This window comes from Sarcophilus harrisii, chromosome 5 (genome assembly GCF_902635505.1).
Source record: "Sarcophilus harrisii chromosome 5, mSarHar1.11, whole genome shotgun sequence".
Taxonomy (NCBI): Eukaryota; Metazoa; Chordata; class Mammalia; order Dasyuromorphia; family Dasyuridae; genus Sarcophilus; species Sarcophilus harrisii.
This window is the reverse complement of record NC_045430.1, coordinates 269,240,788-269,262,794: the sequence shown is the minus strand read 5'-3', so window position 1 is coordinate 269,262,794 and position 22,007 is coordinate 269,240,788. Positions and strand designations below refer to the sequence as shown.

The window sequence follows — 22,007 nt, the reverse complement described above, 5'->3', positions numbered from 1 at the left end:
GCTGCTCACTTTGTGCCAGTCCTACCTGGGCGCAAGTCCGAAGGCCGGAGAGGCTGATTAGGGTGGGCCTTGAAGGACAGCTCTAAGTGCTGAATGGTTCCCTGCCCTGCTTTGCCTCCTCCGGCAGTGAGGGGAGGGGCGGAGGCCCAAGGGGTTCTTCCTGGGCAGCAGAGTGGGCTCCTAGTAAAAGGCCCTGAGGCCTCCCATGCTGGGAAACACTGGAGAGGAGGGGTGGGGGGAGCCCTACCTCGTCATAGTCTTTCTCCCTTGATCCTCCTCCTGGTCCCAGGAAGTGGCCGGGGCACCTGTTCTCACTCTGTTGTAAGGTAAGAAAAATCCGAGTCCGAGTTTCTACAATTCTGGAGTCGGGACTCCAGAGGCTGGAGGCGCAGAGCAGGCCGGGTGTCCTAAGTCACTGGCCCTCTGTGGGTTCTCTGTCGGGGGGGGGGGGGTCAGTGCGGGCGCCTGCTCACCCCTCTGGGCCCCTGAGAAGATGCTTCCTCACCCCTGGGCGCTGTATGACCCGCGCGTCCTGACTCCTGGTGCCCGTCCCACGGCTTGGACAAGGTTCTTCGGGTTCCGTGCCTCCCGCGCCATCTCGCTGTGCTCCGGCCCCCTGGGTCCCCGGGGAGTTCGTACGCTTTCCGCGCTCTCCTCAGCCTCCTTCTGAGTGACTGGAACCTTAGAACATTTGTTTTGTCGGTGATAGAGGAGGGACCTCAGTCTCCCGTCTCATAGGAGGGGAGCCGAGTTCCCAGAGGCCCCGGGTCAGCTCGGGACATGGCAAGGGCCGGGCTCTCTTCCTTTTCCTGGGAGAATTTGAACTTGAGCCTTTTCTGAGCTGAGGTGGGGACATCATGGAGTCGTTGGTGCTGAAGCCTTAGGGCTTGTCAGCCCCATTCCGGTTCTTCTGGGTCAGTGAGGGGAGGGGCCGGGACTCCTGCAATCCAATAAAATATAAACGCCTCAAAGGCACGAAAGGTTCCACCTGCCCGTGCCCAGCACTTCCTGCCTGGACTTATTACCCACCAGCTGGTTCAAGTTTAGGTTGATTGATTAGTCCAGGATGAGAATGCAGGGGCAACTTGAGGAGCTTTGGAGGAGCCAGACCAAGGCTTAGGGCCATGAGGAAAATGGCTCCTCTAGATCTCAAGAGCCATGATTGAGGGGCCACATCAGTTACACTGCAAGGATCCCGAGGGGGCACCCACCAGGCCCCACTGTTTCAAGGACTTGAAAAGCAGCAGGAATCACTGGATTCCTTGAGATGAAAAATTGTTGATGAGACTATTGCAGGACTTCAGAGCTTATGGGAATTATTGGATTCCTGGCACATGAACTAATGGACAATGGGTTCCTTTTGGACTATTTCTAGGACTTAGGGACATATGTAATTCTGTATGTTGATTCATGTTATTTGTTACATCTCTTCTAGCCTGTGTATATTGCTGTGTGCTTATGTAATTATGTGTAACACCTCCCATATTGATGGAGTTATTCTTCCCTCTGTGGAGAGCAAGGTGTGTCCTTCCAAAGGGGAGACGTCTCCTGGCTCGGGCTGACCCCCTGATAGACTTCTACTTTCTCGGTGTGTTGGAAGTCACACCTTCCCCCCTCCCCCCTCCATGTACCCATTTCACAGGTTTCTGGTGGAAATCTCACACAGCTTTTCAGAGCCAGACTGCAACGAAAACTTACCTTCCAGTAGCATTTTCAGATTTTGCATCAAATTTCCTCCCATTTTCCTCTCAGCCCAGAGGTTAGGCTGATCTGGCTGACAAGTCATATGGTCAAGGGCGTCAGGGTGGACTAGGGTCACATCTGCCCACAGCAAACTAGGGAATGGGGAGCCTGGCCAGCCCTTCCTCACTCCAGCCTCCTCTGTGCCCGGAGGGCAACTTCTGACCTTGCAGGAGCATCCTGCTTGTGGCCTGTGGCCATCAGACATCTAGTTCCTGCTCAATGACCAGCCAACCTGCAGCAAAATGCCTTGGCCTCCTCATCTCAGCCTCAGGGAACTGGGTGTGGGGCTTGGTGGCTGGACGGGGTCAGAGCCCAAAGGACACTCCTGGGAACAAGGGGCATCCTCCCAGCCTGACTATCCCCCCTGCCTGCCCTCCTCCCACTTCACTTGCTTATGGCTTCATTGACTAATCTGTGTCAGGAACCAGTGGGGTGTGTGAGTGTGTGTGAGAGGGTGTGTGCCTGTGTGTGTGTGCGAGGGTGTGTGTGGGTCTTTAGGGAAGGGGCAGCAGAGATCTAGGCTTGCCCCCCCCCCTTTCCCCTACCCCCAACCCTCCCCAGCCTGCCTGGGCTGGTGGGAAGCTTCTGGGCTGGGCCCGATTTCCCTGAAATATTCTCATGTGACCCAAGGTCAGGGGCCACGACTCCCGGGGTCCAGTGGGGCGGTCCCCGGGGGGTTACCCTGCACAAGCTTCAGCAGAAGCCTGGGCAGAGATGGGATCAGAGGGGGAGCAGGAGTATTTGCCCACGGAACCCCCAGGTGAGCCCCAAGGGCAGGTGCCCTCTTGGATGCCCCTGGTGGAAGAAGGGGCCGCATTGTGTATTGGGGGGAAGGAGCCCACCTACACTGAGTCTGGGGCAGCCATGGGAGCCGGAACAGTCTCCCTCGGGCAGGAGCCTGCGCTGGCTCCCGGCTCTAGGTCGCATCTCCTGCCTGCTCTTGGGGGCCTTTTCTCTTCCTCTTTTTCCTGGCCGAGCCAGAGAGCGCTCAGGGGTCTCAGTGGCGTGGGGGTCCCCAGTGGCTCTCTCAGCAGAAGCCCCTAAATTGGGCAGACGCTGGGGGGTCAGAAAGGCGTAGGGAAGCCGCGCCCTTGGAGGCTTTGGGGAACCCCTCCCCCTTCTTCTTGGGGCGTCCGGGCTGGGCATGGACCAGGGTCCCCGCATGGGCAGAGGCCACAAAGTTTGGCGGCCCGAGGCGGGGCGTCCCCATCAGTGCCCAGTGGGGCGGGCGGACAGAAGGCCTGACGACGGCAGCTCACACGGACACAGGGTAACCGTCATGCAGCTTTGTCTTTAATGGCTCCAAGTCCCACCCGTGCCGGGCAGGGAGTCAGTTCGGGGGCTTTGGGGGAGCCCCCCCTTCTCGGCAGCCGGCCTGCCCCGGGCCACCCAGCGGGCCCCAGGGGCATCATCAGGCTAAGGCCCGGGGCGTGAATAATACAGAATCAAGTGTTGGGGGGGAGGGGAGAAGCGGGTATGGGGCCGGCCCAGGGGCCAGGCTGCCCCGGACGGCCCCTCCCCCCAAGGGACCGGAGGGGAGGGGGCGGGGAGACCTGCCTGGTGGGGGCCAGCTTCAGCTACCACATGAGCTCTGAAGCTGGGGCTGCTGCCCAGGCGGCGGAGAGGATGCTGGGAGGCTGGTCCGAGGCCAGCCGCTGGTGAAGGCCCACAAGGAGCCAGGCTGGGCCCGCCGCCCTCGGGACGGAGGAGAGCCCAGGCCCCGGGAGGTCCGCTCAGTTCTGAGAGGGCCGGACCGGCCGCTGCCCCGGAGACCGGGGGCTGTCCTAAGGGGACTTCTTCTCCTCTTCCTTCCCTTCCTCCTTCAGCGACTCGGCCACCAGTTTAATGTGCTGCAGAGAGCAGAGAGAAGCCTTGAGCACCTTGCCCTCAGCCCCGTATGGAGAAGCCCCCGCCCCCACCCATCCCCTACCTCCCAGTGACAGCCGCACGGCGGGGGGTCCAGGGGGGCCAAAAGCCGCTGCGGACATTGTGCAGGCGCCTTCATGAGGCTGCCTCCGATTCTGTAAAAGACCCTCCCTCCCCCTTACGGGCTGGAGGGGCCCAGCCCTCGGCCTGGCCCTGGGGAGGGAGGGTTGCTGGTGCTCACAAAGCTCTTACTTCTTTCTGGGAATGGTTTGTTCTGGGGCCCAACAACTACGGAACTGGGGGCGTGTGTGCATGAGTGTGTGTGAGTGTGAGAGAGATCTCCTTTGCCTTCTCCCCCCAAGGGCAGCTTTTCTCAAGCCTGCTTGGAGACCTCCCCAAGCCCCCTGGGCCCCCACCCTCTTCACAGAGCGGCCTGAGCAGCAGGAGCGACCACCGGAGGCTCAGGAGCCACAAGGCCGGGCCAGGTCGTAGTGTACATAGAAGAAGGTGACCTCAGGCAGAGTGACCTGTTCAAAGTCCCCTAGGACAGGCCCCAGACAAGCCGGACACCCTGGGGGCTCCCACAGCAAGCCTCTCCTTCCCTCCTGTGCTGGGTGGGCTTCCCATCCCGACCCCTCCCCTGCCTGGAATGGCCAGATTCCCTCCTCCTCCTCTCCCCCAGACCCATGAGATCTTAACTGACCGAGACTGACAAACACGTAACCCCTGACAGGGAGATCTGGGCCTTTGGAGGGTCCTTAGTGACCACAAAAAGCCTTCTCGCCCACGGGAGTTCTTCCCCTGGGTTTGCCAAAAATAGGGTGAAAAATGCACTTCCACAGAGCTGGTTTCCTTTTCAATCCTGTGTATTTTGTGTGTTAAAGGTATTGTGAGAAGGAGCCCAGGAGTGTCACCAGCTGGGCCCAAGGCACAAAGGTGGAGAAGACCCTGAAACGAGCTGCCAAGCTTGGGAATAAAGGAGGCTGGGATGGGACCCTCCCTCAGAGCCCCAGACACTCTTGTCCCGGGGCTTCTTCTCTCCCTTGTTCCCGTCCCCTCCTGACTCCCCCTACTCCCACCCATTCTTCCCCGTGGACCCTCGGCCCCCTTCCTGGCAGCTCAGCTCAGGGGAGGCTCCTGATTATCGGCCAACCAAGTTCACAATCACAGCCTGCACTGATACACCGACAGCTGATTTTTCAGAATTTCCCTTTGATTTCTCCTCCTGGAGCCCCAGAGAGCAGCTCCGATCCGCTGGGCTCTCAGCTGAGCTCCCCGGTCAGTTAAGAGTCCCATTGGTTCTGAGGCCTGTTTCCACCTTGGTTAGGTTTCCCAGCCTCCACGTCACTGCCCAGCTTGACAAAGGATGGCGGAGGGGGCAAAAGAACCCTTCTGCTCCCGGTCTCCCGAGCAGCCCCAGCTCTCTGTGAGAGCCCGGGAGCCGCCAGCAGGACCGGCAGGAGCCAGCGGCCGGGGAGCTGGACAGTGGGCCTGGGGCTCGGCCCCGTGCGGAGATAACTCCATCAGTGGCCCCGCTGCGCCTTCCACTGAGACGGTTTTTCTCCCCAACCCGTAGCGGGTCCGTGGGAGCCGGATCGGCTCCGAAGAAGGTATTTTGTGCCTCTGCTCACTTTTCCATCACAAACCCTTCCCGTCACCTCCGAGCTCGCTCTGACTCCTGCCGAGGCACAGATTCTCTTTAGAAGGAAACTAATATTTGGGCCCGGTTAATTATGAGCCCCACGTGCCAGATAATGAGCGTTACCCAGCGCTGGGAGAGTCGGAGCCTTCCCGGTGGGGACGGGGACTCCAGGGCCGGCGGCGCGGGCTCCCCCAGCGTGGAAGCAGGGAGACCGGTGGCCTGATGGCTCGCGGCTGTGGGAGTGCGCGCTCCTCTGCCAAAGGCCGTGGCCACCAAAAGGCCAAGCTTCTGCCCAAGAAACGGGTCTCGGTTTTCTAGTCTCTGAAATGAGACCCACGCACTTCTGCGTCTCTCACCACGCTGCTTTCAAAAACTGGTGTCTTCACAGACGGAAATATGTTTAAAAGGAGAGCATGTGTATATTTGCTGAGGGAGGGGGGCGTTGGGGAGAAACATTTAGAATACAACATTTTACAAAAATGAATGTTGAAAATTCTCTTTACATGTATTTGGGAAAATAAAATACTATTGAGAAAAAATTCTAAATGAAAAAAAACCCCAACACTTTCCTCTTCTCCAGCTCCAGCATTTGGCCTGGGCACACGCTGAGGAAGAACAGTTTGCTGACCAAGGAGCAACATTCTAAATACACAAACCAGAATACCCAGAGTCCTAAAATCATCCCAAGTGTCCCTTCCTAGCTAAGACCCTTCCCAAGGCCCCGTTGTGGCCGTTTCCCCTGAAACCGATTTGCTCTAAATTGAAAAGAATCTTTCATTTTTCCCCAATTACATGTAAAGAGTTTCCAACATTTATTTTTATGATATTTTTTATAATAATTTTAATAAGATTTTGAACTTCAAATGATTCCCCCTGCCCATCCCCCTCTCCAAGATGGCAAGGGGCTTTGGGTTGCACACGGGCAGTCACAGCGAGCACATTGCCACAGACGGGCAGAAATCAAGATCCCCAGGTCAGGACCAGCCCAGCCCCCGGCACACAGCAGGCTCCTCAGCTCCTCAGTCCGCCCACCAATAATGGCGTTTATTGAACATCTCTATGCCAGCTGAGGGGGTTTGGGGGATGCTGCCGGGCACACGGGGCAAAGCAGCAGCAATCTCTGCCCTGGAAGCACCGCCCAGAGGTCAGCACAGGAGGCTAGGAAATCATTAACCGTCAGCCCGAGGCAGGGCTCCTGGCAATGCCTGCCAGGTGACTAATCGGGGCGTTTACCCAGCCACCCCCAGTTCCAGAGAAGCTGGCAATCAGCAGGGCAGTGAATTTCTGGGCAAGGGCCAAGAAAAGGCCCGGTGACCTGCTGGCGTTGGGTTCCGGGGAAGAGGACGATCATTTAGGGAATTGTTGGAGAGAGTGGGGGGGGAAGGGGGGCAGCAACCAGGCAGGAAGCCTACTGGGAGGTGATGTCACAAGGCAGGCCCCCAAACAGGGGAGGGACCCCAGCCCAGAAGCAGCAGGTGACTGGTGCTGCCATAAACCTGTCTGACACAGAGTTGCTCCCTCTGGGCCGCCACAGGGGCGGGGCCGGTCACAGGCGTCCCGTCCGGTTCACCCTGGGACAGGAGTGGACAGTGACTGTCCCCGTCACTCAGGGCCCCACGTCCCTGCAGGACTTCTCCCCGGGGATGATGTCCTGCACTTTGTCCCCCTGCACTCAGGTCCTCTGGCTAGGTCCTTGTAGAGCAGCAGATGTAGAGCATGATGGCCCCGGGGTGATGACCTTGGGCTTCCCTGCCCCTCTGCCCACTCCCTAAAGCCCCCCCCCCCATGTCCCCAGGCCAGTCTTTGGACTGAGGACCGTGCAGACTTTTCCAGCACCTCCCAAGGCTTGCGGAAGGACTCCATCCCAGTCTGTAAGGACAGGGGCCCATGAAGAGCCAGAGGGACAAGCTGCGGGACCCAGGCCTTTCCCTGACTTCCCCAAGGGCTGGAACAAAGGGCATCTCTCTTCTGGATGCATGGGGAACTTGAAGAGAATGAGCGACCCGGCTTTTGGCAGCGGGGGAGGCCCAGAGGAGACAAAAGGGAGAGGCAGGGCCTCTGGGAGGGACTGGCCAAGGGGCTTTTATTTTTCATCAAAACTGGTGAAAGCCCAACATTGTGTGAAATAACCCATCAATATGCTCCAAAGTCCTGAAAGTGATCGCTTCAGAGGAGTCTGAAATCTATGATTTCACAGACAGAAAGGAGGCTTCACAGACAAAAAAAATCCGAAATTACCAGCGCCAGCAGCTGCTGGGAAAAGAATACAGCCCATTCTTTCGGCTGCTCTGTAAGGGAGAGGGGGAAATGCTGCAGAATGTCATAAAAGTGAAAGGTAAGGGAGCAGAAGAAAGAGATTTTGAGGTCACATGATCCATCAGCAGTAGAGTCGGGGTCAGGGTCCCAGGTTTCAATTGTGAAGGGACCCTGGAGCCTCCTTTTCTGAGCCTGGAGAATATGAGCTTCTTGAAAGCCAGGATTTTATCCTTTTGTGTCCCCAAAGCTCTGGCCTGCTTTGTACAGGGCAGGGGCTCGAGCTGAGCAACAGCAATTCTAAAAACATTTTAATTTCATTTTGTTTTCAGGTCTTTCTTCACCCTCGCTCACTTTCCTCTTCCCTGAACGAAAAAGCAAGAAAAATGAAACCCATTCCAAACAGGGTCAGCTAAAACAAGTCCCTACAGGGTCCGTTCCCTCAATGTCTCTGCCTGCCTTGGGCCCATCGGCACGCACTCTTTGTGTTAGGAGTCCTGGGAAACTGGGGTCGGTCATTATGGTGATCACAGTCCCAAGTCTTCCAAAGTTTGTCTGTGTAACGTTGTTACTGCACCGATTGTCCTTCTGGTTTTACTCTGCTTTGCAACCAATCGTCCCAGTCTCTTCAGGTTCTCTTTCCCCTTCATCATTTCTCACAGCCCAGCAATACTCCATCATATTCATACACACTGAGTTGCTCAGCCCTTCTCTAAAAAATAGCCCCCCCTCCCACCTCCTCCCTCTCACCCCTGCCCCAGACAGTTTGCACTCTTTGTCTTACACACACACACTCACACAGGCTGATTCCAGCCCAAGTTAAGGCCAGACAAGTAGATCTGAGGAGCATCAGCCCACGAGAACTGAGTCCACAAAGCTGGCAGAACCCGGGGCAGAGCTCCGTGCTCCCCAAGGGCTGGTGGGAAAAAGATCCATCAAAAGACACAGAGAGGAGGGGGTCGGAGGAGAACGAGAGAGTAGTGAGAAGTGGGGGGTGTCAGAGGCTCAGAGGGGCTAGGAGAGATGGGAGGATGGATACATTTATGGGCAGAAGGCAGGGAGAGTCCAGGGACAGAGGAGGCGAGCCCTCAGGGAAGATGGATGGAATGGAGTCACTTGTCCCTGGAGACCGGGGGCAGAAAGTGCCCGGGTGAGGCGGGAGGAGGGCAGGAGGAGGAACTCGAGGCAAATGGCCTCTGTTTTCTTTGATAAAGTATGAGGCTGGCTGAGGAGGGGCAGGGGGAGTCTGAAGAACCACAGAGCTGAGTGGGATGGTTAATTAGGAGATGTAAAATGACTTGTGGCAGAGAGGGCCCCAGTGGGGTCTGAGAGAGGTAAACTGAGGCCCCCTTTATTATATTTTGCTGTCCTTTCTGTAACTCATTTAACTTTTCCTTTAAGAGGTTAGATGTGATGACAATTTGGCACCCATTTGTATAACACTGACATGAATTCATTTTCAGCAAAATGTAGTTTCCCCGTTTACACCTTTTAATTTTTGTGGCTTTGTCTGGAATCATGAAGACTGTCCCTGGGTTTTTTACTCAGTGGAAGAAGAAAAGACTTTGCTCCAGCCCCTTATTTTTAACTCTACGTGTATCTTTCTGTTTCAAGTGTGTTTCTTATAAACAACATTCTTGGATTACGGTTTCTAATTCATTCTGGGATCTGCTTAAGGATGAGTTCTTCCCCTTCACGTTTACAACTATGATCATTAATTGAGTATTTTCCTCCATCTTATTTTCTTTACACTTTCTTACATTTCTTTCAGAAAAAACTTCTCTTTGTGTCTTGCCCCTTAATTAAGAATTTGTTTTGCTTCTGCTTAATTCCTCCCTTAATCTACCTTCCTTCTTATTGATCTCTCTCTTAATTCCTTTTCTTCCTGTTTCCTTTGGGTGAGATCTATTTCTGTACCTAACTAGGTGTGTGTGTGTGTGTGTGTGTGTGTGTGTGTGTGTGTGTGTGTGTATATTCCTTCCTCTTTGGGGAGTCCAAGTGAGAGTGAAATTCAAGTATCATCTGCCCTGGGCTATACAGACTTGTACTTGCACATCTCAATTATGAGATAATTGTTTCCATCCTCCCTTCACCTTCTCTCCTCTCAGTATATTTCTTTTCCCCTCCCTTCTTTGCATTTTCCCTTTAAAATCATTAAAACATAACAGAACCAATTCCAGGCCTTCTGTCTAAATGATTCTCTGCATCTCTTGTTCTTTTCCATCACGAATACTTGAAGTTCCTCTAAATCATTAAGGATACAATTTTTTTCTCTTGCTAGGTGAATTATGCCAGTAAATATGGAAAACTCAGCAGTGGCCACTAGATTGGAAAAGATCAGTTTATGTCCCAATCTTAAAAAAGGACGACACTCAAATGACCAAATAATTGCATTCATTTCACATACCAACACTTAAGATTTTGCACAGTAGGCTTCAGGAACATGTGAACAGAGAATTACCAGAAGATTGCGCTGGTTTTCAAAGAGGCAGAAGAACTGGAGACCAAATTGCCAACATTTGCTGGATTATACAGAAGACGAGGGAGTTTCAAAAAACTGTTTACTCCTGCTTCACTGACTGCCCTAAAGTCTTTGACTGTATGGGTCACAATAAAATCTGTCAGGTTCTCAGAGATGAGAGTACGGGGTCATCTTACTTGTCTCCTGAGAAATCTGTACACGAGTTGAGAAGCAGCAATTAGAACCAAACATGGAATAACTGATTGCTTTAAGACCGAGAAAGGAGTATGACAAAGCTGAACACCATCACCTTCTTTATTTGACATCTCCAGAGTATATTATGTGAAATACAAGGTTGGGCAAATCAAAAGATAGAATCTCACTTATGCGTATGATACCACTCTGATGGCAGAAAATGAAGACTGAAGAAGCTCTTGATGAGGGTAAAAGAGGAGAGTGTAAAATCTGGCTTGAAGGTTAACACCCAAAAAACTAAAATCTTGGCAACTGATCCTATCACTCCCTAGCAAATAGAGGAAGAAGAAATAGAATTTTATATTCTTGGGCTCAAAGATCATTGCAGATGGCCCCACAGCCATGAAATTCAGACCCTCACTCCTTGGAAGGAAAGCTATAGCAAATGTGGACAGCAGAATAAAAAGCAACAACCATTGCTTGTCAACAAAGGTTTCTGGTTTCTTCAATACTAATATATGGCTATGAAAGTTGGACTATAAGGAAAGCTCAAGGCTGCAGAATTGACACTTTCAGTCTGTGGCACTGGAGATTTTTCAGTCTCTTGGGCAGCAAGGAAATAAAATCAACCAATCCTTAAAGAAATGAATTCAGACTACTCAGTGAAAGGACAAATATTGAAGCTGAAGCTGAAATACTTGGGCCACACAATGAGAAAACAGGATTCACTGAAAAAGACCCTGATTTTTGGCAAGTTTGAAAGCAAAAGAAGGGGATGGCCAAGGATGAAATGGATAGATAGTGTTCAAGGAAACAATGAACATAAGCTTGGATAGACTTTGGGAAATAATGGAGGATGGATAGGCCTGACAGGTTATGAACCATAGGGTCACAAAAAGTTGATGGACAGGGTAAGGGAGACATATCTCCCTGGTCCCCAGTATCTACAGCCCTCTCTGTCTCCCTATATTGACTTGGTTTGGAAAAATGTCTAGTTCTACTTTGTTATGAAAATGCTTGTTTTAGTCTAAAAACTAAAAACAAAATTGAAAAAATTTAATTACAATTTTTAAAAAATTGGGATTTTTTCCCCCTTAGACTTCCTGATCAGGATTTGGTCTGGTACATTTTCTGAGATCTTTGTGGAGAAGGAATAGTAGGGGAGCTGGGCTGTATTTCTTTCTGTTATTCTGTCATCTTGGGTCTGCATTCATCAGTTCTTTTAATAACACAAAGACTCTCTTTCAGAGTCAATATCTGCTTAGGAGGTTTCAGTATCCTCAGCTAGAGTACTTTGTGTTATACTGATTCTTGATGGCCTCTGCAGTTCTCGAGACCAGTTAGATGATCCTTTGTCCAGATTGGGAGTGTCTAAGCTTTTCTTGAAGATCCTTTGTAAATTGTCTGGGGTCTTTGAAACAATCACTTAGGACCTGATAATTTGTGGATCTTGAGTGTCGTGGGAAAACCAAAAAAATTCTTGCTTTAACATATTGATCTCAGTGACTGACCACTCCTTTCCTCCTTTCCTCAAAAGTTCTTGCTTTCTTTTGCTTCATTATTTCATTATTTATTTTTTATTCGGGCCACCAGGAACAGAGGGTAACAATAGCTCTTAAGCTTATCCATATCTTCCTATTTAAATACCTTACATTAGGTAAATATTGGCAGAAGGCATGCTTTGTTACAAAGTCTATGGCCAAGTAAACTTGATTTGAGGAAAATGGTCACTGAGAATGAGCAAATGGTAGAATTAAAGATGATCAGAATGAAAACTGAGCGTTGAACCAGGGATTTCTTTCCAACTTCTGGCTGAAAAGTCCCAAAAGGGCAACTTAAGAAAAAGTGACCTAAGTAACTGGCTAGTGGCGCAGTCACGCAGTCGAGGCTTCCGAGCTGGAGGAGACCTTGGAGGCCAGCCAGCCTGACCTCTCCATTTACTACGGGAACATGGGGCCCGGGAGGTGAAGTCCAAGGGCACGTCAGACCTCCCCCCTCCATGGCCTGGAAGTCCATCACTCTTTCCACCACAACACACAGTTTTCCATTAATCACAAAGGTCCAAGCACCAGCAACCAGTCAGCGCCTGACAGAGACCCTGAGTGATCTGGTGGGGAGGGTGGACTCATGGCTCTCCTCCTGCTATATGGGCCCACGATGGCTCCCCATCCGGATGGTGGGTCTGGCTCATGGAGGCCCTGGGGGTGTTAATTATGACATGGGAGACCTCGGCTCAGGACCGCCCGGTGTGGTGTGCCCTCCTCAGGGAAAAGCTGTGCTCCAGGAGCACAGCAGGATTTAACTAGCCCAAAGGAAACAAGAGATGTGCAATATGAGAGAATCCACCCCAAATGTTTATAGGGACTCTTTGCGTCCTAGCACGCTGGCTTGCATTGGTCTGATCAGCCCCAGTCGGATGCACTGTGACTCTACATTTTGGTTCTCTGAGAACAAAGGACAACGACCGACCAAGTGTAATCATCTCTTTGGGTCTCAGTTTCCTCATCTGTAAAAGGAGAGATTAAGCCAGATGACTTCTAAGGCCCCTTCAAGCTCTAAATCTATCTTTCTTATGAATTGCCTTCATCTTTATTTTTATTTCTTATTTATTACTAAATCTTTAGTTACTTTTCTTTTAGGAATCAAAAAGTCCCTCTACGATTCTATAGCACACTTCTAATTCTACATGACAGCTAATGGGTACTTATAGCGAGACAATTCTGAAAGGATCCTGATAACACAATGGGCTTTTAAAGGAAATGCTTAAATATTGATTTCCTTTCTCCATCAGGTAAATGAATCGAGGGGAATTTCTGTGGATTACAAAACTGAAGCCACATCAATCAGAGAAAGAACAGCTCAAAGTATCGATGTAAAAGACTGTGAGAGCCTCCGGCGGGCTGGCTGGACGTATTTTATTTATCCTACGTCCCTTCTTCTTGATGCCCCTTGTCCCACACGGCAGGGATGGTGATGGGTAACGGAGCCGCTGGGGGTGAGCGGGAGTCAGAGAGGAAGACTGGAAGCTTCCCCGGTGTAAGTCCTGGCAGGGCTTTGGGTCGAGAACTGGCTATTTGGCGCCGGCCCAGGACCCCCTGCACAGGGCACCCTCCTCAGAGAAGGGGAGCTCTGGGAACAGGACTGAACGAGCCCAGGAGAAACGCGAGGTGCACAACGCCAGAGAAGCCCCCAAATGTTCCTGGGACACTTTTATCCCACCTGTGGCCCCACATTCCGAGGCTGATCCATCACAGTCGGACGCCTGTAACGCGATTCTAGCAGTGCGGTTGTTCCACTCCTCCTCAACAGCCATGGCCAAAGTGAAGGACTAGGAACGTCCTCGGCCCTCGCTACACCTGTGGAAACTCGCTCCTGTGGCTACTTTCAGAGCCAGTTTTCCCAGGCAGAGCTTGAAGCCTCAGAAACTAAACGTTGTGGATAGTCTAAGCCCGCAAATTAATTTCAGGGGAGAGTGGGGAGTCTCTGGGATCTGTTTACCATCAACCCACAGACACAAAATCAATCTTGATGCTCTCAGGCCAGGAGCCGAGTCTATTTGATTAACTCCATGGCTCTGAAATTCAGGGCTTTAAAATTATCCCGTGACTTTAATATCGGGAGCCACACAACCCGGCGATCCTGCTCGTGCAGATGGAGGCTCAAATGCGAAGGGACAGGGAGGGGGTCTCCATGCCCGGCAGCCCTCACTGAGGGAAAGCTCCGGAACAAGCAGTGAGGTTCACCATGGGCTCCGACGGGTGCCGTCTGGCCTTTCTTCTCTCCCACCGCATCATCTTTTTCTGTTCCCGCTAATGGCATGTTTCAGGCAGCAGGTATCCATAGGGTCACTGTGCCCTTCCCCACAAGAACAAAGCCTTTTCAGGTGACTTCTGGTGGGCAGCCCATTGCCTTAGGAGGCTCTACCATGCCCATGGCTCCGGTGCCATTCCCCCCGGGTTCGGTGCCATGCCCCCCGGCTCTGGTGCCGTTCCCCCTGGCTCCGGTGCCATGCTCCCATTCCTGTTCGGTTTTCCCCTTTTCTGAGCTCCATTCCAAACCAATATTGAGTCTTTGATTGGAGACCTTGAAGGAAGGCTGCCCTGAGGAGCGGTGGACACTGTCCAGATAAAGGCCGAGGGTCAGGCCAGTGGGTGAGAAGATGGAAGCTGGGTTTGACCCTTCTGGTCACCTCCAAAACTCTTGTGGATAAGTGCGGGCCTGGACTCCTAACTGGAGGCAGCGATCCTCGCCATCCTAATCAACAGCAACAGCTGGGACTCTGTTACATTAAGATTACTCCCATGGAAGAAAGGCAGGCTCTCATTCTCTGCCTCTGAGAGGAGGAGGAGGAGGAGAAGGGGCTCATGTCCAACTCTCTGGGGCAGGGCCAGAGAGAGAGAGACAGAGACAGAGAGACAGAGAGAGACAAAGAGAAAGAGAGAGAGAGAGAGACAGACACACACAGACACCACTGGCACACAGTGGATAACATACCAAATACTCACTCTGATTCTGACAAGAGGAGATTATCTCTGACAGCCAAAGGCGATAAATGTTATACCCAAAACAGCTTAAGGAGCTGAAATGGAAAAAGGGAATGTGACGAGATCTGAATTATCAAGAGGAAAAAAAGGCGAAAAAAGTTAAGGAAAAGCAACTTTGGGAAATGAGATGCAATTTATAAGTCTCATGAAGGAACAACAACAAAAACAACAACAAAAACCATTAGTCAATTTATCAAGAAAAAGCCAGGGCTGAGAAAAATGTTTCCTTTTAATAGATATAGAGGAAAAGCTGATAATAGATGACAAGTATAAGGAACTGCACTAAGCTCTTAAAAACAACCAAAAACCCTTCTGTGAACTGGAAATGAGAGGAAACAAGAAGAGGAGAAAGGGGAGAAATAAGGAAACTCCGGTGCCTCTGGGGTCCCGAGGCTGCCTCCAGGGGCCCACAAGCCCCACGTTCCACGGCCGCACACTCACGGACACTTGAGCGCGGAAGGTCCCACAAATCCTGCCACCAGGCACAGAGACACCTCTTCCTCCGCTTGTATAAGTAACGGTTTTGTGAGGACTCTCTCCCTTTGGACTAGGCCCTGTCCATTGAGACGCCGCGCCCTTGGCCGGACCTCTGAGAGGGGAAGGGGCCGCCCTGTGGGGTGGCAGGTCCTCCTCCACAGAGGGAGCAGCTGGACCAAGACCCGCCGGCGAGGGAGAGCCTCACCTTCCTTCCCCAATGGAAATGAAATCAGCCCACAGAATTTACGGGTCTGACTAGGCACTGGGCCCAGGGACATGACCAAGGCAGAGACCCCGACCTGGTCCTAGCTCCTGCCGGGAGAGTTATCCATTTAGTGGGGACGGGGACATCGGCCTTTCGCACTCTCTCTTCAAGCGTCCCCTGGAACGGCCCACAAACACGGTCCTGCCTCCTATCCTTTGTCCAATCATTAACTGTCATCCTCCCCCCAGCTCCCCTCCTTGGCTAAGCTTCCAGTCATCCCTACCAGGCCCTTCCTTTTCCTCCCACTCACTCACTCTAAGGGCTCTGTGATTTGGCTCAATTATTTGGCGCAAACTGTCTCCCCCAAAGGGGGCTCAGACCCAGTGCTGGGTCCGGAGTCAGGAAACCTCCTCTGCCCGAGTTCAAATCCAGCCTCAGACATGGATTAGCTGTGTGACTCCTCCCAATCTCCCCTCTTTCAGGTGGCAGCCCAGGGCCTCATTTCCATCTCCCACTCCAGCCTTGGATCTTCATCTGTCCCAGGGTTCCTCACTCCACTTTTCGGCTTCCTTTTAAGCTACTTCCTCTGTCTGCTCAGTTTCCTCATCTGTAAAATGGGCCCTGCTGGAAGGCAGGAGCTGTTCCCACCTTTCCTTGTACCCCCGTGTCACAGCAGGTGCTCAATAAGTGCTTCAGATAATGGCTTCTGTGGCAGCTCACTTCCCCTTTGTGCTTTCTGGGGAGACACTGGGGGTCCTGACACCATTCACACACCCTCTGACTGATGCTTTTGCGGCTGGAATCAGGTTTGCTGCTGCATACAAGCTGGTCCCAGCCCTAATGCACCTGGGGAAGGCCATTCCCCGGGGGGAAAAGGTAAGTCAGCCAAGGACTCCTGATGGGAAATGGTCCCCTGAAGCTACCTGGGCGGTTTTAGGATGTGGTTAACCCACCCACTGGGGACGGTCTGTGGCTTACCAGACTTCCCCTCTTCCTCCTGACCTTAACCCAGAGACGAATCTGTCTCAGGGGGATAAAGTAAGTGTTTCCCCACAAACGTCCCTATGCAAGGGGAGGGTGAGGTCTCGTTGGGCCCTCAGCCAGCTCCTTGCCCCCAAGCCCATCTTTTCTACTTATGCTTTTTTTGAAAGCAGGAGACTCCCAGCTATAGCAGGATCCAGTCACCCTGGGGATACATATGTTGGGATATTGCAGTATAAAAACCACCTACTATGTGCAGGGCTAGAAATGGGAGCACCAAAGGGAAAAGCACTGGAGAGCAGCCCGACCGCTCCGGGGGACCCCTCTGTGTGTAAAGGGCGCCGGTCAGAATCTGCCAGGGGACACTGGATGAAGAATGTTTAAGAGGGGCTTCTGGGGCACAAGACCCGACTGTGAGGGTCCGGTGTGCGGAGGCTGCCCAATGTCAGGGCTGGCACAAGGAAGATCGCCATTGCTCGCCGGGGGATGACTTGTGGCTCAGGCACTTGACTTCTGCCTGCCTCGGTTTCCTCCACTTCAGACAAGGGATAATAACTGACTCCTCCTGGGCTGTCGTGAGAGTCAGAGAAGCGTGAAGGACCATGAAGAGCTGGACATAAGTAAGGGGTGACAGAAAGCGCAGCTGCGTCCTCCTAGCATTCCAGACGAGGAACCTGAGACAAGAGCACGCTCTGAAAGGCGCAGATGTGGGACCAGCAGATCCTGTGCCCCTCTGTCAGCACGACCCCCACCCTTGTGGCCCCCAATGACCAGCTCTCTGCCAACACCTTCTGAATGGAGCTGGGTCAGGAATGGCACGGAACGGCACAGTACGGCACAGAATAAGCAACCGCCAGAGCAGGTCGGGACTTTCTCTTCAGAGGGCTGCTGCAGAGCGCTGAGGCGGCTACAAACCAGGAGCAAGACTTGAACTCTGGTCTGGCCCAGCTCCAAAGCCAGCTCTTTATTTGCCGCGCCCCTGAATCCCTGGAGGCTGTGACCCAGGTCTTGAGGGAGCCTGGAAGGGGCTTGCTGCAGAATGTCTGCTTTCTATCACCAGTTTCCTCTGGGGACCGAGGAAGGAAAGATGCGTGTCTGGGGCCACGGGCACGACCTGAACAATGGCTCAGGGAAACAAACCAAGGGAAGCGGGGGCGAGACCTACCTGGGAAGAGGAAAGATGAAGAAGGAACTAAGACTGGGACTCCTCTAGTCCTTACGGTAGTCGGCTGCCATCTTCCCCTTTCTCCTGCCCACACATCCACTGGCCTGAGGTACGACCCAGCCAGAGTGACCTAAGTATCCAGTGGGTTTTGCAAAGCCCTCCACTACCGGCTCCTGTTCCAGAACACTGTGGCACTCTCCGTGATGTCCTGGTTGGTATTTTAAAGGGAGGCCTTCCTCCACATCCCTTCCCTCTGTGGGCCAGCCATTTCCCAGCACAGGGGCTAGCTGCTCCCCACAGGCAGCTCTCCTGCCCTTGCTGGGACCTTCCCGTTCTGGCCTCTTCTCCCTTTTCACCTTCTCCTGCAGGACTCCCCCGCTGCCTTCCCGGGTCCTTCTGAGGCCCTTTCTTATTCCCTACCCCGCCGGAGCTCTTCCAGAGGTCTGAGGATATCTTGTATTTCCTTTGCCTTCTGTATTCAACAATCGGTTTGTGTGCTGTCTTCCCTCAGTGCAATGTCAGCTTCTCTGGCATCAGGGACTTATTTCCAGGGTCTGGAATACAGTAGGTGCTTAATAAATGCTTACTGAATCGAACTGAATCTCCTTTACTCGTACTCCTTGGATTCCAAGGAATTTATGTAGTTTCCTTGGCCTGGGTGAAATGAAAACCATGTCCTCTCTGAAGGGGAGCGTTTGGAAGACCTTGCTGTCCCCGCACTGGGGGTGCTGGCAAGCATCTCCGCGGAGCAGATGTCTTCCTGTTTTACACCTCGTTTGTTGTTGACATTCTTCAGGTCAATGAACAAAGCCCCTGCCAAGGCTTATATAACTATAGCATTAATAGAAAAGTCGCCTCCTTAGAAGGGAGCTTTGAAGGCCGTAGTTTTTTTCCATTTAATCAAATTGTTTTGTTGGTTTATCGGCTGAGATATAATGGCATTTCACAATTTCTATATTTCCCAGTCAATGGATAGAATTATAAAGATAGAAAATCATCTGGGAGAAGATTCCTGATTTTGTCTAATTTTTTTTTTCCATCAAAGATGACTTTGAAACATGAGAGCAATCAGCAATTGGCTTTTAGGCACTTTTTGGGTGAAAGTTCCACCCAGGATCTTTTCCTCCTGCTGGAAATTCTCTTTGTGATATCTTAAAAATTAATCTCAGAACAGCTAAGATTAGAAGGAGAATAGGAAACTGGGAAAAACTTTTTTTACATGCAGTATCACTGATAAAGTTGACATGAGTCAAATTCATAAGAATATGAGTCATGACTCAATTGATAAATGGTTAAGGGATATGAGCAAGCAGTTTTCAGAAGAATTAGAAGCAATCTACAATCGTGTGAAAAAAATGCTCTAAATTGCCATTTATTAGAGAAATGCACATTAAAACGATTCTGAGATACCACCTCACACCTATCAGATTGGCTAACGTGGCAGAAAAGGAGAATGACCATTCTGGAGAATGTGTGGGAAAACAGGAACAGTAATGCACTGTTGGTAAGTTTGTGAACTGATCCAACCATCCTAGAGAACAGTTTGGAACTATACCCAAAAGGCTATAAAACTGCATATCCTTTGAGCCAAGCAATACCGCTACTAAGTCTGTATCCCAAAGAGATCAAAGGAAAAGGGCCTATATGTACACAAATATTTAGAGAAGCTCTTTTTATGGCAGCAAAGAATTGGAATTGAGGGGATGGATGCCCTCAATCGGGGACTAATTGAACAAGCTGTGGTATATAATGGTAATGAGATGCTAGTGGGTATAAGAAATGATGAGCAGAAAAAACCTGAGAAGACTTATGTGAACTGATGCAAAGTGAGGTGAGCAGTAGGAGAACACTGTACATAGTACTAGTGGTGATCAACTGTGAATGACTTAGCCATATTCAGCTTTATAATATTCCAAGATAATACTGAAGACCTCATGATGAAAAATGTTATCACCCCCAGAAAAAGAAGTGATTGAATCTACATGTAGATCGAGCTGTACATTTAAATTTTTTCTGTTATTCTTGTTTTTTTTTTTTTTTTTTTTTTTTGCATTTTGTTTTCCAACATAGATAATATGGAAATGTTTTACATGACTGGTTATATCAAATATATCCAACTGTTTTCCATTTCTGGGTCAAAGGGAGAGAATTTGGAAATTAAAAAAAATTTAAAAACAAATGTTAAAAATGTTTGCTTAAATTTAATCAAGAGGAAAAAAAGGAAAATGAATCCCAATATGCCTTCAAAATGGTGTTGCCAAGCACAAATCTCTTCCTTATGTACTTAAACATGTTTATCCCTTCTTTCTGACGAGCTTTTCTTACTTTCCATGTCCAGCCCTCCATCTCATAAGAACCACACATTCCCAAAGTGTACGATCCATTACTGTTAAAGAATCACTCCAAAAATGCAGATCTGTCCCATTTTGTGTCTGTTTGTGTCCATTTTTATCCACAGAAATCCCTGAGATGATCTGGCTTGGATAGGTTTTTATACACCAAGCTGATTTCCATAATTCCTTTTAGTTTAGTTTTTTTTTTTTTTGTCCAATATTGTTGATGATCTTGTAACATCTTTTTCTATGATATGAATATACTGAATCAGTAAGTACTGTGTTCTGAAGCTGTGACTTCCCCTTGGGGAAGGGTTCCATTTTTGCTGGGGTGAAGCAGTTTCTAGACCACTTCTAGACTCAGGTGGTGATGACTTTGCCTCAGTTAGTTTTCTAAGACATATGGAAAGAGTCAATTCTTTGACTCTTTTTTCCATTTTTCAGTGAATTTCTATTTAATTCATTTTTCTGTGAACTATGTTGGCAATAAACTGCTTGAGGGGCCAAGCTTTTCTAGTCTTATATGGGATGAGAAAGTCAGTGTAGATATGGCACTATTCCTTAATTTACTATAAGAGTACCACCGTCAGCTTAAAAGCAACCTCTTCTCCATCTTCCTCTCAAGCATCGTCAGGATGGGCTGGAAGCTGCACCAAAAGGCCCCTTTTATGTTTGGTTCATCCCGTGGGTTGCAGCACCTCCCCTGGAGTATTTGGTCAGCCTCCCCAGACCCCATGCCAAAGTAGGGGTAGAGGCTAGACGGCTTCCGAGGCCTTCCTAACCCTGGGCAGCTGAGCGAGGCTGGTCTCCAACAAGAGAGACGAGTCCTGGGCCTTTTCCCTGGGGGAGAACGTTGGCCCTCAGGAGGGGCCCCGGCCCTCAAACATTCAGACTGCCAATGATGGGTCCGCCCAGGAAGAGCTCGCCCTCTCCCTAAGATTGCTCCGTTCATGGCTCAGGGACTCTGTGTCTGCACCCCAAAAATGATGATGTTCATCTGCAAGATCCACCCAGGGCCTCCTCTCTGGGGCAATGAGCTCTATTCAGAAAGATAACGGACACCAAGAGAATCCAACGTCCTGGACAGCAGGGGCCGTTTCCTTTTTGCCAGACAGTAGGAAGAACGCCAATTCTTGGAACCAGAGAGCCTGGGTTCAAATCCCACCTGTACTCCCCAAGGCCACTTGTGGGCTGCTTCCTCACCTGTAAAATGGGGGGAGATCTTGCAGCCTCCGCCGTCCCTTCTTGCTACAGAGCCAGGGTGCTGGGACTGAGTGGGGTGCTGGGAACAAAGCATGAGGGGTGGGTGCCCCCCATGTCTTCTTACTTGGTGCTCCATGAGACAGGCCCTCCCTCTGTGCCCATTGGGCCACAAAGGGCCTCTTTTACTCTGAGACCCCCGAAGCGAAACCCTGACATCTGCTCCAATTGGAGCCCCTCAGGAGGCAGGGATGGTGGGGGGATCTGCTGACGCCTTGGGGTGCCCACCCAGCGCTCGCAAGGAGAGATCCCGGATCCTTTGGTTTCTTCTTAAACCTTCACAAATGCACTTCAGGCCTCATTTCCTTTAGTTAATGTGATCCTATTTGTGCTTAGATAGTTAGAAAGTATCCCATTATTTCCACTCAGGCTTGTTTATACTCCTTTTTTCTTTGTTTAATCATTTCATAGATCAGTAGTTTCATGGTTCAGCTGCTGTTTCGGGCAGGATGGCGTGTAACAAATTCCTCCCGATTTTTGCCTTTGAAAACCCTCCAGCCCCGAGTGGGAACGATTCTCCACTGGTGTTTTGTGTCCCACTGGCAGAAGGAAAGCCTGAGCATAAACTGGAAGCACCCAGTGATGACGGCGGGCGGCATTCTGGAGCCTCCCCTCCCTAAGCCTCGGTCCAGTTCCTCCCACCGTACCAGACGGCGGCTGTTCTTGCCCTCAGAGAGCTGAATGTTCATTCTGAACTGTGGCACTTGCCAACAGTGCATCTGATGAGGAGGCACAAGAAAGTCCCTCCTGCAACGAGCCAGAGCTGGGGTGAGAACCGACCAGATTGCTGGAAGTCCTTACTAAGAGGCCCGCCCACTGTGCTCATTGCACAGATGGGAGGACTGAGGCCCTCGGAGGTTAAGTGCTTTGTTCCTAGTTGGG

At 51.1% G+C, this 22,007-nt stretch overlaps 1 protein-coding gene across 3 annotated transcripts in view; it reads right to left on the bottom strand.

The window, feature by feature from the left end:
• Nucleotides 1–3,014: 3,014 nt before the first annotated feature.
• ANO10 (anoctamin 10) overlaps nucleotides 3,015–22,007 on the bottom strand; it is a 153,786-nt gene continuing 134,793 nt past the window's right edge. For all 3 annotated transcript variants that reach the window (XM_031940459.1, XM_031940460.1, XM_031940461.1), the window contains exon 13: nucleotides 3,015–3,593. In XM_031940459.1, coding sequence (XP_031796319.1) covers nucleotides 3,528–3,593 — 66 coding nt within the window. In that variant the 3' untranslated portion in view covers nucleotides 3,015–3,527. The remainder of the gene's footprint in view (nucleotides 3,594–22,007) is intronic.